A 12,020-nucleotide genomic window follows, 5' to 3' on the forward strand; every position below is an offset into this window, starting at 1 on the left:
GTCCGTAAATTAGTACCCAAGCGTTACCATGATACTAAATTCCAGTTTGTCAGGTGTCATTTTCGTCACCTGTATCGAAGGATTGTTTGACACTTCATCATTTCATATTTGTTGTCACTACTTGTCATTTTGGCCACATCTTGTTAGATCAAATGTCTCACGAACCATCCGAATTTGGTCCAGGGTATAATTTCATATTTACTCATCCTAAAATCCATGTACATTTTTAACCAACGGTATTTCTGTATCAGGCTTCTGGGCGATCTTGCTGATGAGGATAGTGTCAGGAAATTGATTGAATGCCCGATCTGCCTCGAAATTCCTCTCCCACCAATTTACTTATGCACCAAAGGCCACATTGTTTGCAGCTCATGTCAAGCGAGGACTTACGTTTGTCCGCTATGTCGGGAAAGGTAAGTGGTGACCTGCTCAAATCGGTCATCAAACCATCACAACATCAAAAATTAAAATGACCATTATGTTGCTTATGCATAAATCTAGGTACTGCAACACTCGAAGTTTTGTTGCGGAAGGTATCGTGGACAAATGCACCCTCCGTTGTCGGTATACAGAAAGTGGATGCGACGTCTCAATGAAAGGAGCCGACCTCGGCGATCATTTGGCCGTCTGCGAGTTCCGGTATAAACAAGAATACTTGTATAACTTGCATTAAAAAAAACAATCCTGTCAACAATTGCATATTTCTTAGACCGGTGAACTGCCGTGAGTGTGCGGATAAAATGGTCAACTATTCAGAGTACGAGACTCACTTATTCAAAGATCACAATCTAAGCGGGACAGGTATGTAATCAACCCTGTAAAATTGTATTGTGGGTTTTAATGTTTGATCGTAATTAAATTAAATTATGCCCCTTTCTAATACAGTTGGAAATGAAGCTTACGTTGCCTACCGAATAAATCTCAACTTTATGCAACGTACTCTCGGTCTCGTTGGTTTGAAAAAATTCTGCAATTCTCAATATATTTTTGATGCTCATGAAACTATTTTCAGTTGATACCTGCTTCTGGCCTCAGTACTACATCAAGGCCTTCGACCAAGTATTTCTCCTTCGCCTTAATGCTCACCAATTCTCCATCAATCCATGGGTATGCTTATTTGGGGCACCGAATGAATGCAGCAATTATTCAGCCTTGATTGAATACGAACCCAACAATGACGGGGTATAATATTTCATAAGTAAAAATTCTAGCAAACAAATGTGACTTATTTCGCTAATCTCCTCCTCTGCAGATAGTTGTTCATTCATGGAAAGGTCCAGTGAACCACTTCAGAGACGAACCCATAGACGTCATTGCTCAAGGAAAGGCCCTCAGCATACCGGTGGACACAATCATGGAGTCGGGGGCTATTTCGACTGAACGTGCCGAGTGGATTTACCATGTCGTCTTGTACGAAAATGAGGTATGGAAATAAATTCATGTCAAACAACATTTGTGTAATAACATTTGAAACGACATAATTTTGCAGAAGAATCCATGTACCCCGTTACCTGGTGAAATTAAGGAGTTGCCTTCGTTGGAACAACTTTTCACCGCAAGTCCAGTAATGCCTTTAGAGGGGGACGGAGATTCTGTAATGAGGAGTCAATCCGATGGAATTCCCACCCCAGCTCCACGCTATACAATGCCAGCCTCAGGAGATGCAAATTCAGCAACACCAACTAGCCTGACACCAGATTCAATGCCGAATATGAGTAGCCCTTCATTGTTGTCCAATGCTAACAGTTCAAATGTGTCCATTGGCGTTCGACCCGTCCTTCGCAAACCAAAGGCCACAAATCCACCCGTAAATCGGAAAAAGAATGATCGTACAACGGACTCTGCAGGAAATCAAGGCGATATTGATGACATCTCAGACTTTGATTGGGAGTAGTTACTTACCCAATTTGAAATGCAGAATAGTATGGGAAATAATTTCACATTCAATGATTTAGTTATAAATTCTACTGTGAGCATACCATAAATATTGATAAACTGTGAAAATACTTGATGCCATTGGTTGGTGCATTGTAAAATTTATGGGTTTGAGCAACAATAAAAAGTCCATAGGATAATATAATATCCATAATAATATAATAATCCTATATTCAAATTAATGGAATGTGTGATGTGCGTGATAAGAAAAACAATGAAAGATTTTTTTCCATAATAATGTTGAGAACTACCCAAAAGAAACTGAATGAATGACTGAGAATTGCTCGCCAGTTTGTGACCGAGACTTGCACAAGTAGTTAGTTAGTTTTACATACCGAGTTCGTTATTGCAGCGCATTTCGCCCAGTAATCTTCAGAAATGTTTAATCTCCACGTGTCAATTTTCCAATTTCTTGTACTCTTTTGCCAAGTTGGGTTACAACAGATCGTTAGAAAAATTCGGGGCCCACCCGCACGAACGGAAGAAGATGTTCGAGACAAAGTGGTCGTCATAACTGGTGCTAATTCTGGGTAATAGATAAAATTAGGCATTTTTGTGGCATATTACAAGTCATACAAGTAACATCTTTTTATCTTATTTGCTTATGATGGGTGTAACAAGACTTGGGAAATGCACAGCTTTGGAGATGTCAAAACGAGGTGCTGTCGTAGTTATGAGTAAGCATTCAAAATATATATTGCACTAAATGTGCAATTACTTATTTCTATGCACTTATCATTTTTACCATGGCCAACTTGTTTTATTCCAGCATGCAGAAACTTAACGAAGGGAATAGAAGCTCGAAACGAGATTCGCAAAATAAGTGGTTCCCACAAGATTGTATAACAAGCTTAGTTTAATATTCCCAGTCAAATTGGTACAATTTAGCATGCATAATTTCCTTCTTAGGAATTGGTCGAGATGGATCTATCTGACATGCACTCTGTTAGGAAATGCGCTAGTCAAATTTCTTCAAAATATAGGATAATCGACATCCTCATAAACAATGCCGGTATTGCTATTCACTCCCCAACTCGACAATTGACCCCCGAAGGGAACGAATTACATTTTGCAACGAACTATTTGGGTCATTTTATGTTCACAAATCTACTTCTTGATAACATCAAGAAGTCGAAAGCTGGCAGGTCAGCAGAATCAACCCAAATAAATCCACACAATGTCTTAAACACAGTTTACATAATATGTATTTCAGAATAGTTAACGTCTCAAGCTCTGCCCTCGTTTTAGCAAATTTTTCAATCAATGACTTGAGCATGGATCACAGAGGGATGGGGATCGGAAATTTGGCACCGTATAGCAACTCTAAATTTGCTAATGCGTTATTTACCAAAGAGCTTGGTGAACGCCTGGCAGGTTCCAACGTGACAACTTTTACTCTCTGCCCTGGACTGGTCAACACTTACCTTTCGCAAGCTTATTACAGCGATGACGGACTGCAAAATCGTTTAGTTCAAGGTGTTCTATCACTCGTTGGATTATCCGTGGAAGATGTAATGTTCTACACATTTTTTAAATATAAAAAAGTCCGTCATATGGGATTTTAATGGGTTTTGTGGTATTTAATTCAGGGGGCGGATGGAATCTTGTATTGTGCATTGGCCAAAGGAATTTCTCACACTTCTGGCCAAATGTATAGATTTGGAAGAGTGTTGACGTCGGTATCATTTATATTGACGGATTCTTTGGCAAAAGAATTGTGGAAGGAGAGTGAAAAACTTGTGCGAATAAAATGAAAATTACAGATATACAGATAAAATTCGTGCAGATAAATATTTTTGCATACACATTTACTTCGATTTTAGATATTTTATGATTTTATGATAAAATATTAAACCCGCATTAATTAATTACATATATTTCTTAAACATTAGAGGGCATGAGTAAATGACGAATTTAATCCAGTTCAATGGATGCTGATAAGTTTTATTTCAAGAAAATAATACGAATAAATTCAGGCTAAATCGCATGGTGCAAGCTTTGTCAAATGGCATCTCATCAGTTCTATGAAAAAAAAAAATCACCATAAAATTGATCATGAAATTTTACATTTCACTAACAATGTTTAATACCTTCTGTGCGGTGATGGCGTCGGGCAAGACCTCCCACAAGTTATTTAATACGGGTCGAATAAAATCCCTGGCCCGAGTCATATCTGTCACTGTGGTCCTCAACATTGCAGCAACGGTGGGATTTACTCGACCAGCAATGTCGTTCAGAGAATTGATCGTATTGATGAGAAGGGTGTCACTTCGTTCAATCAGATCAGTTAATTCTCTCAAAAATTCTTCCAATGTCATTCCCAAGATTGCCAAGATAACTAAGAAAGAAAATAGAGGTAACTTTAAGATGATGAACTAAAGGAATTATTTGCCCTTGATGGGGTCAAAGTACTAATTCCGTACTGTCATTAGGGTCCACTCTTGTTGGGGCATGAGCCATTGGCGTGGATGTCAGGCTGGGGAGGACACGACCCAATTTGTAAATGAGTTCGCCAATAAGATCGACCGCTTGTTTCAACGCGTTATCAACAATATTTGCCAACTCGGCCTTGACGCCTGCATCCACGTCGTCCATGGCGTCTTCTATGCGAGTCTTTCCGGCGTTTATGGTATTCTTAGTTTGCATCAAGCTATAATTGATGAACTCCAAAAACGCTCCGACAGTTAAGCCCAAAAGATACCAAATCAAGTCTGCAAAGTAATCTCGAGGGGCAATTTCCTCATTCGTGATTTGGAAAGGCTCCACCTCAAAAATAGCCTGTTGATTGGCATTCTTGGGCGCTGTGAAGATAAATATTAGAAATTTTAAAAACGTTGCGGCTAAAAATTAGAAAATCCAATTACCAAGCTGCTTAATTTCTGCCCAGGATAATCGTGGCCTCGGCCGAGGAGGGACACCTGCGACAAATGCATTCATCCCCACGCTAAGTGCGCAAAATACGGCAAAAAACGTGTTACGCTGCATATTTGAGTATAAAATTGTTTCAACTGGTTTGTTCACACTTCAATTTCCAAACGAAAACTGACACAAATTGTCAACTATCAATTGGATATTTCCACCAAGTCTGCTGATGACTCTAAAAAAATGAGGTATTTGGACACTTGAATGAAACACCTGAATCTAACTCGACGTCAAATCAGGCAATGGGAAACTTTAGTATGAATCGAACCCATTGGTATTTGTTATTATTTTTCGTCTATACATACAATCGAGTGCTTATCAATTTCAAGTACAACCTATTAATTGTCGTCTTGCAATCGTGACCGATATCAGTTGATACCTTGTGTATGCATGTAAATTGTAATGCCGACTTATAATTAAGATCAAACGTTCATTGCCGCATGACGACCAAAAGTACGACGATGATGCATGCACGATGACCACTTATTCTGCAAATGTGGTGATAACGAGTCTCCACATATTCCCCGAAACTACGTTTGCAGTATTTTCTTATCACATTATTTTACAAAACATGGTTTGCGTATGTCAACGATAATTGAAGTTTCCGACTTATTACGTACAATGTATTCACTTTTGAAAGTCATGGACATAGGAGACTGATGCTAAACAAAATTATGAATCAGGTAATCTCAACTCATGATTGATAACTTCCTGCGCATTTACCAAAGTTGACATGCCAAAGTAGTGTGATCGTTTTTTCTCGAATATGTAATTATTTCATGTAAATGCGATTTGTTTGATAACTTGCATGCAATTGAACTGTGTGGAATGCGTTTATTGCGATGTCGAACTAAATATATTTACAAGGTGATTTTTTTGTACAATAATATGAATGAAATGCAAATTTGTTGAAATCATATATATGTAAATTTTGTCGTCCATGTCGTCCGATAAATCCAATACAAATGTAAATTTTGCTTTCTCGAACACTTTTTAAGGCTCGAAAATGGGAGCAATTATTTCGTAGAATGGCCTTGCAATCTGCTGAGTAGCTGATGCAGTTCGGTTCATGATTTTATCAACCATGACCAAAGGGTCGGAAGGTGATGGGGCTTGTTCGGGCCTGCCATTCTTCGTCATTCGGCCAGCTTCGATGATTTGATGAACGTTTGACATGGTCGACTTGGCGATGACCGCCATCTTTTCTGGGGCTGACTGAGCGTAGTTTCTGAACTTGTCGTATTTTAATCCTTCAAGAATGGCAATCTGTCCAGATAAGCAGAAAGTGTTACTTGTGAAATAGTAAGATTTGAGTGATATTTTGAAACTCACTATTTCTCGAACAACATCTTTGTCAGGTCGACCTGGGGCTGGAACGAAGGGTGCAAACACCTGTTGCAAAAACAATTAAATTACCAAATACGCAAATGCGCAATATGCAAAATAGTCTTTGATAACCAACATCAATTGCAGGCTGCATAGTATTGTGCGTCGTAGTCAGTGAAACATTAAGGATTCGATTCACTTCAGCACCAATGAACGGGTGAAGGTCAGATATCAAACCGTTGATCTGTTTGGCAGCTTGTTTGTAAACGTAATCCAATTCATTCAAAGCGGTCGACATTTCTTGAGCCGCTATTACAACGTCGAACCCGAGGATTTTCGAAATCTAATTATTTGAACTTCTTGATTAATGTGCTATATAAGTATTTAAATTCAGTGAATGAATGATTATGCTGACTTACAAGATGAATAATAAGTTGCATATTGTAACCAGTTCGCATTGAGAAATTGCAAAACACATTTTGTCGAGTGTTACTGCGTTGGTTTGTAATTTCTACAAATTCTTCAACAGTGACCCACCGCTTCTCACCGAGAATCGGCGATATCGTTGCCACAAAGGGTTGCACAGACCGTTCCACTTTCCCCATTGTGATGTCCATGAGTAGATTTATGTGTAAGACGAGTAGAGGGTTAGTTTCGGCATATTCGGTGCGGATTTCAGAGACTGCAGCGGTGTATATTTCTCTGACCTTTGGTATGGCAAAGTCGATATAAAAGAGGAAATCTAAATAACAACGGGAAAATGTGTCTTCAATTGGATGTTGATTATATTAAATTTTGCCATTTATTACCTTCGAGGCTTACACCGAGAAGGGAGGAAGACTAAAAAATAACCATCCTATTCAATACACTGATCGAGTCAGTCTGCGGTGACCGACTAACGTTCAAATGAAAAATGTGCTTTCACTTACAAGGTCCCTGTACAAACTTTGGTCCTTTTTCGTTTCGGATGAAAGTGGCATGAAATGCAAAAACACCTGTACAAATTCAACATTTTAGAAAGATATGTGTCATATCTGAAAGTTGTAGTGTTGACTGATTGAAGTAAATATGTTGATACGCAGATGAGGCAATTTGAGACATGCTTACTTTCAGAATTGGATCAATTATGGCTTCAACATCCCGAATTGCTCTTTTGAGGATTAAATTAACCTTGTTTCTGATGTTAGGATTGGCCATTCCCAAGCTAAGGTTAATTTGCGTCACAAAGTCTGTCAAAATACTTTCCACATCTACTAAAGCCATGTCCAAGTGCTGTGCGGTAGTCACCACGTCAAACCCCAGGGATCCAGACATCTTTAATTGAATCGTTAACTTCACGTTTTAACCGTGCTTAAAAAGAAATGATAAGTAATTTAAAGTATGTATGCTTACGACAAATGCCATCATGCTTGGAGTAGAAGCTGGACCCAAAACTTCCTCCAGGTTGGTGTACACTGGTCGAATAAGATCTCTGGATCGAACCAGATAAGCGTTGGATATCGATCTTAGCTCATCAGCCACAGCCTGAGTCTGAGTTAGGGCAATGGAGTTCAATTCATTAATCGTGGCGGTTAAAATTGCCGACGAGTCACTAAGCACGGTCCTGATGGATTGTAAGAAATCTTCAAATGTTATGTTAAGAAGTGCATTGATTACTGTAAATTCAAAATTTCGTTCAGTTACAACTTCAAAAAATTTTAAAAATGTGCTTATCTTACAATCAGCAACGTTCATGATAGTAATCCGACCAGTAATGTTCGGCAAAACGATACTCAAATCACGTAAAACTGGTTGCATGAATTTGAGCGAATCTTCAAGAGCTTTTTGCACAATTTCTTGAATCCGTCGCTGCGTGTTGAGGTCAACTCGGCTGTGGACCTGATGAAGTTGCATCATTCCCACGTTTATCAATTCCTGCACCTGCAACATGGTATTGTCGATAACGGTCAAAAATTGACCTGCAGTCATTCCCAACCTTTCTTGGATCTTATTCGACAAGGGATCTTGCATGATGGTGGTAACTTGAATTAGCTGAAGGGGTTTCACCCCATTTTCTTTATCCGATAATGCAATGGAAGCTGTTAATTCAAACGTTCTGGTAAATTACAAACAGCAATTGGAATGTGTTGTATACATATTTTCTGCAATATTACCTGGACTATTCGCAATTCCATTTTGATTTGAGACCGGTATCGCCAACGTGGCGACAAGACTCACACAAAAAATGGCGAAGAAAGTGGCTGGTCTCATTATCGCAGTCTTGCTTTCTTTCTTTTCAAAGTATTTTTTTGCAAATGAAGGATTTAACTGATACAAACTAATTTTATAATAATAATAAACTTGTCAAAACTACTTGACCTTGAAGTTGAACTAAAAATACGATAAAGTATAATCGAGGTGAAAGGGTCGCAAATGCAAATATGTTGTCGGAGCAAAACGGTTGTGGCGAATAACCACTTTTCCCAATGTTATGTGTTTGCATAAACCAGTTATGTTTTTCCACTTGAAATTCATACGGGTGATTAATTACAAACGGTGTATTTATAGTAATAAATACGTTCATATATATAACAGAGAAATCAATAATAACGATGCCGATGTAAAATAATGGCTGATTGCACGGACTACATTTTTTCACATAGTTTTTAATTGTTTGTAACCAGTATATAAGTAGTGGAATCTTTTTTCCAACGTGATTTGTCGTGTCCTTTACGATGTCCCATGAGTACATGATTACCCGACACTACCAAAGACCATCATGATATTCATTCAATCCGGCATTTAGTCATGTCATCGTCACACCACTACTAATTATCGTATAACTGCCTACGTGAATGTCACTGCTGGACAGGGATATTTTGCAATCATCAATTGACGGATCCAAAACGAGCATGGAACATCAATTATCTAATTCAGCATGTTTTTGAGCAATACTACTTGAGATGATATTCATCAAAGTGAAACTGTTTGTTTGATGGGACCGAATAGTTAAAAAGTCAGTCAGTCATTACAGAATTGATCCCGTGGCGTCACTATCTGTGGATGAGAAAAAAAGTCTACTTACGTCAGAGTTCTGTCAACTAATGGATGAACGACACTGAAATAATCTCGTTAATTAATGCATTCGAGTACATAATAATAACAGGAAATGTGATTAGGTCGACATTCTTGACGGTTTTATGAGTCAGTAAATGTGCAGGCTGCTTATCAATCGTGTACCAAAATGTGGAATCTTGGAATATTTTATACATTATAATACCTGGCTGGAAACTGGGAGACGATCTTCCGTATAACCTTCATTTTAATTGTGCCATTCTGACGATATGAAAATATTTCAGGAGAACTTATTTTATAACGCATTAAAGGTCAATCTTTACATTTTTAGTTGGGTATTACAGTATTCCGGCATGCGTAAAGTTTGCGATTTTTGTCAATAATTTCTCGGTTAGCATAGCTTGCGTACATAAATATCTATCGACATAACAGTATTAGTACATATTACATATGTATGAGCGAGAATTATAGAATTCTCACTAATATGAAATTGTAACAACATTCTCCATTCTTCTATTTGCTTGGCAGACGGTACACGTGCAGTAGTTTCTTTTGAAGAAGAACAATGAGGATTAGAAATCACGGGAATTGAATGGTGAGACGGCTACACGGAACGTCTAGCACGGGCCTTTTGTATATCTCAATTATGAAAATAGTCCATACCTGGGTTGACAGTTAATATTAGGTGAATGAATACCATGAATATTCTCTATTTTGGTTTCTTCTTGACAAAAATACAACCCTTTTCTCTTCTAACAGGCATTAGCACAACAAGCATTAAATCTTACTATCATTCCATAAGTATCATGCACACGAGCATGTTAACCCGTTAAGTACTCCCCCTTTTCAGTCCACATTTAATAGTGACGCAGCAATAATTACGACTTATCACAATTATTACTGATAACTTACTTATTTTCTATACAATAATTTTGTTCCAATTAATTAGTTGTCTTGATTTAATTTGATATCATGGCAAGTGCATTAATCGAAATGGACGTCGAGAAATTATCGTTCCCATCAACGGCATCCACGTTATTCTGCACATTTGATGAGGACAGTGATACTTCGTCAACATCTTCTTCTGGAAATTTTTGTTTATCCAATACAAATTGCAATCTGCAAATTAACAAAGTTCAAGACATTCCGGATATCGTTTTTAACAATTTTGATCTCAATGGAATCTCATCTTTTAAGCACCTTTCGCTACGTTTTTTCATGACCAAGTGTACTCCAGGTAAATACGTCTAAAAATTAAGCTCGTGATTATTAATTAGTCCTCACAATCCATGCATTATTTTGCATATTATAGAAGTTTTGGGTACATTTCTCACCGGTGGATTTCTCGAAACGTTGTATAACTCTGCATCGTGGAAAGTGTATATGACCGAACTAGTCTATGGATATCTTAACTATGTCATTAACTCTGAAAAAAATCGCAATGAATCCCATGTTCAATTTCCAATTGGATTTATCCAGCAACTCAAAGACCTCGGAAAAATTGTCGTATTACGAAAACATATTTCACAAATGGTGGATCTTTCAGAAGAAACGGTTGATAATTTCGGAGAGTATGTTAGAATTAAAGCTACAGCTTTATCTTCTGGACTGATATCACAAATGTGAGTTGCTATTTGTAACTTTTGTGTCCTAAGTTATGTATGTATTGCATAACAACTTTGTGCATTATGCGTATTTTCAGAATCCAATTTGACATTGCAAAATATACACCGGAATTGACATCCATCTCCTCCAGGCATACGGGAACAATTATTCCTCACGATATAATGCTCAATGGGTGTTACCCTACATTCCCTTATGAAAAGGGTGGATTTCCTCTGGAATGCGTTAGCAATAATTCTAAAAATTCTGCAGCAAAAGTCGTATTTTCTAGACGGCTTAAAAAACTTGCTCATGCTTTTTGTAATCCAAAAGTGCAATTTAAACTTCGATTATGTGGTAATTATAAATTTCGATACTTTCTTTCGCAAAACTGATACATTGTTTTCAGAGTTTAATTAAAGCTGATTATGAATTTTTTGCACAGATTCTGACAAGCTCGTTGATCTCTGGTACATGAAAAATCTCAGTGACCAATTTTCCACAAAGATTCATGTGACTCTGCATTATTTCGAATTTGTGGAACAATTCGTCTCCCAATTTGCAGACTGTTTTACCGTTCAAAATCATAATGGGGAAGCTCGAATTCATTACGATTGTTGCAAAACTTTGGTCAACAGTGAATATTCCTGTCATTTATTGGGGTCAACTGTAAGTTTGTAATAATGCTTATCAGCTTCAGGTTCTAACTTTAACTTCATGTTCAATTATTCTCTTGCAGGTGAACACAATTTGGGTCAACGGGAAAGCAGAAGTTTCAAGTGATATTAATTTACCTTTTATCCATGAGCTGTAAGACGCTTCACAATTTTATCGACATTAATAATGCAAAAAGTTTGATATTTTGCAAAAAGGAAATGCTATAAATCCAATTACTGCAAAAAGTAGTAATAAATATTAACTAAATAGTGATAAGTATTTTTCTGAAATAATGGCCAGATTAGTTATTCATAGGCTTATAATTTTGTTGCTCTTATTGTTGTTTAATAATTATTAATAACCATTTTTCTAAACGGTTTATGAGAATTTATTTAATAATGTTTTTACACTGTGCTGACAATCTAAAATAAAGCATTTTTTGTGGATTTCAATTTCATAGATGCATTTCATTATGAATTTCTACATCAAACATCATCGTCTCAAAACTGAAACACAAATGTTTC

The 12,020-nt window shown here is 37.3% G+C and overlaps 5 protein-coding genes across 5 annotated transcripts; 3 read left to right on the forward strand and 2 right to left on the reverse strand.

Moving 5' to 3' along the window:
* The first annotated feature begins 23 nt into the window (after positions 1 to 23).
* Positions 24 to 2,066, forward strand: LOC110854083 (E3 ubiquitin-protein ligase SINAT3). The gene is made up of 7 exons (XM_035854890.1): positions 24 to 413; positions 502 to 639; positions 710 to 801; positions 886 to 954; positions 1,013 to 1,182; positions 1,253 to 1,423; positions 1,490 to 2,066. The coding sequence occupies exons 1-7, from the start codon at positions 217 to 219 to the stop codon at positions 1,892 to 1,894; spliced, it is 1,242 nt and encodes a 413-aa protein (XP_035710783.1). The 5' UTR covers positions 24 to 216; the 3' UTR covers positions 1,895 to 2,066.
* Positions 2,067 to 2,140: 74 nt separating this feature from the next.
* On the forward strand, positions 2,141 to 3,701 carry LOC118436546 (retinol dehydrogenase 12-like). Its single transcript, XM_035854891.1, has 6 exons — positions 2,141 to 2,465; positions 2,557 to 2,612; positions 2,705 to 2,775; positions 2,845 to 3,080; positions 3,149 to 3,446; positions 3,525 to 3,701. The coding sequence occupies exons 1-6, from the start codon at positions 2,314 to 2,316 to the stop codon at positions 3,687 to 3,689; spliced, it is 978 nt and encodes a 325-aa protein (XP_035710784.1). The 5' UTR covers positions 2,141 to 2,313; the 3' UTR covers positions 3,690 to 3,701.
* A 25-nt stretch (positions 3,702 to 3,726) lies between these two features.
* On the reverse strand, positions 3,727 to 5,110 carry LOC110853977. Its single transcript, XM_022102355.2, has 4 exons — positions 4,800 to 5,110; positions 4,359 to 4,736; positions 4,026 to 4,273; positions 3,727 to 3,957 (listed from the first exon to the last, which is right to left on the reverse strand). The coding sequence occupies exons 1-4, from the start codon at positions 4,918 to 4,920 to the stop codon at positions 3,952 to 3,954; spliced, it is 753 nt and encodes a 250-aa protein (XP_021958047.1). The 5' UTR covers positions 4,921 to 5,110; the 3' UTR covers positions 3,727 to 3,951.
* A 558-nt stretch (positions 5,111 to 5,668) lies between these two features.
* On the reverse strand, positions 5,669 to 8,833 carry LOC110853959. The gene is made up of 10 exons (XM_022102337.2): positions 8,337 to 8,833; positions 7,902 to 8,261; positions 7,576 to 7,838; positions 7,291 to 7,497; positions 7,113 to 7,178; positions 6,993 to 7,023; positions 6,603 to 6,925; positions 6,320 to 6,526; positions 6,190 to 6,249; positions 5,669 to 6,123 (listed from the first exon to the last, which is right to left on the reverse strand). The coding sequence occupies exons 1-10, from the start codon at positions 8,431 to 8,433 to the stop codon at positions 5,851 to 5,853; spliced, it is 1,887 nt and encodes a 628-aa protein (XP_021958029.1). The 5' UTR covers positions 8,434 to 8,833; the 3' UTR covers positions 5,669 to 5,850.
* Positions 8,834 to 9,930: 1,097 nt separating this feature from the next.
* Positions 9,931 to 11,947, forward strand: LOC110853994. Its single transcript, XM_022102380.2, has 5 exons — positions 9,931 to 10,474; positions 10,550 to 10,859; positions 10,940 to 11,196; positions 11,285 to 11,508; positions 11,579 to 11,947. Exons 1-5 carry the CDS (start codon positions 10,210 to 10,212, stop codon positions 11,651 to 11,653), a joined length of 1,131 nt encoding a protein of 376 aa, XP_021958072.1. The 5' UTR covers positions 9,931 to 10,209; the 3' UTR covers positions 11,654 to 11,947.
* The last annotated feature ends 73 nt before the right edge of the window (positions 11,948 to 12,020 follow it).

This window comes from Folsomia candida, unplaced genomic scaffold (genome assembly GCF_002217175.1).
Source record: "Folsomia candida strain VU population unplaced genomic scaffold, ASM221717v1 Fcan01_Sc009, whole genome shotgun sequence".
Classification (NCBI taxonomy): Eukaryota; Metazoa; Arthropoda; class Collembola; order Entomobryomorpha; family Isotomidae; genus Folsomia; species Folsomia candida.

What these genes read in the sequence shown, in the direction of transcription:
- LOC110854083 (XM_035854890.1), top strand. Translation starts at nt 217, where the DNA reads ATGTACATTTTTAACCAACGGTATTTCTGTATCAGGCTTCTGGGCGAT. An exon ending in ACGAACCCAACAATGACGGG is followed by an intron (nt 1,183 to 1,252) that starts GTATAATATTTC and finishes CCTCCTCTGCAG; the next exon opens with ATAGTTGTTCATTCATGGAA. An exon ending in TCGTCTTGTACGAAAATGAG is followed by an intron (nt 1,424 to 1,489) that starts GTATGGAAATAA and finishes ATAATTTTGCAG; the next exon opens with AAGAATCCATGTACCCCGTT.
- LOC118436546 (XM_035854891.1), top strand. Translation starts at nt 2,314, where the DNA reads ATGTTTAATCTCCACGTGTCAATTTTCCAATTTCTTGTACTCTTTTGC. An exon ending in AGGTGCTGTCGTAGTTATGA is followed by an intron (nt 2,613 to 2,704) that starts GTAAGCATTCAA and finishes GTTTTATTCCAG; the next exon opens with CATGCAGAAACTTAACGAAG. An exon ending in AAGAAGTCGAAAGCTGGCAG is followed by an intron (nt 3,081 to 3,148) that starts GTCAGCAGAATC and finishes TATGTATTTCAG; the next exon opens with AATAGTTAACGTCTCAAGCT.
- LOC110853977 (XM_022102355.2), bottom strand. Translation starts at nt 4,920, where the DNA reads ATGCAGCGTAACACGTTTTTTGCCGTATTTTGCGCACTTAGCGTGGGG. An exon ending in GGCAGAAATTAAGCAGCTTG is followed by an intron (nt 4,737 to 4,799) that starts GTAATTGGATTT and finishes TTATCTTCACAG; the next exon opens with CGCCCAAGAATGCCAATCAA. An exon ending in AAGAGTGGACCCTAATGACA is followed by an intron (nt 4,274 to 4,358) that starts GTACGGAATTAG and finishes TTTCTTTCTTAG; the next exon opens with TTATCTTGGCAATCTTGGGA.
- LOC110853959 (XM_022102337.2), bottom strand. Translation starts at nt 8,433, where the DNA reads ATGAGACCAGCCACTTTCTTCGCCATTTTTTGTGTGAGTCTTGTCGCC. An exon ending in AAAGTTTGTACAGGGACCTT is followed by an intron (nt 7,024 to 7,112) that starts GTAAGTGAAAGC and finishes GTTATTTTTTAG; the next exon opens with TCTTCCTCCCTTCTCGGTGT. An exon ending in AAGATGTTGTTCGAGAAATA is followed by an intron (nt 6,124 to 6,189) that starts GTGAGTTTCAAA and finishes TTATCTGGACAG; the next exon opens with ATTGCCATTCTTGAAGGATT.
- LOC110853994 (XM_022102380.2), top strand. Translation starts at nt 10,210, where the DNA reads ATGGCAAGTGCATTAATCGAAATGGACGTCGAGAAATTATCGTTCCCA. An exon ending in ATTTAAACTTCGATTATGTG is followed by an intron (nt 11,197 to 11,284) that starts GTAATTATAAAT and finishes TTTTTTGCACAG; the next exon opens with ATTCTGACAAGCTCGTTGAT. An exon ending in GTCATTTATTGGGGTCAACT is followed by an intron (nt 11,509 to 11,578) that starts GTAAGTTTGTAA and finishes ATTCTCTTGCAG; the next exon opens with GTGAACACAATTTGGGTCAA.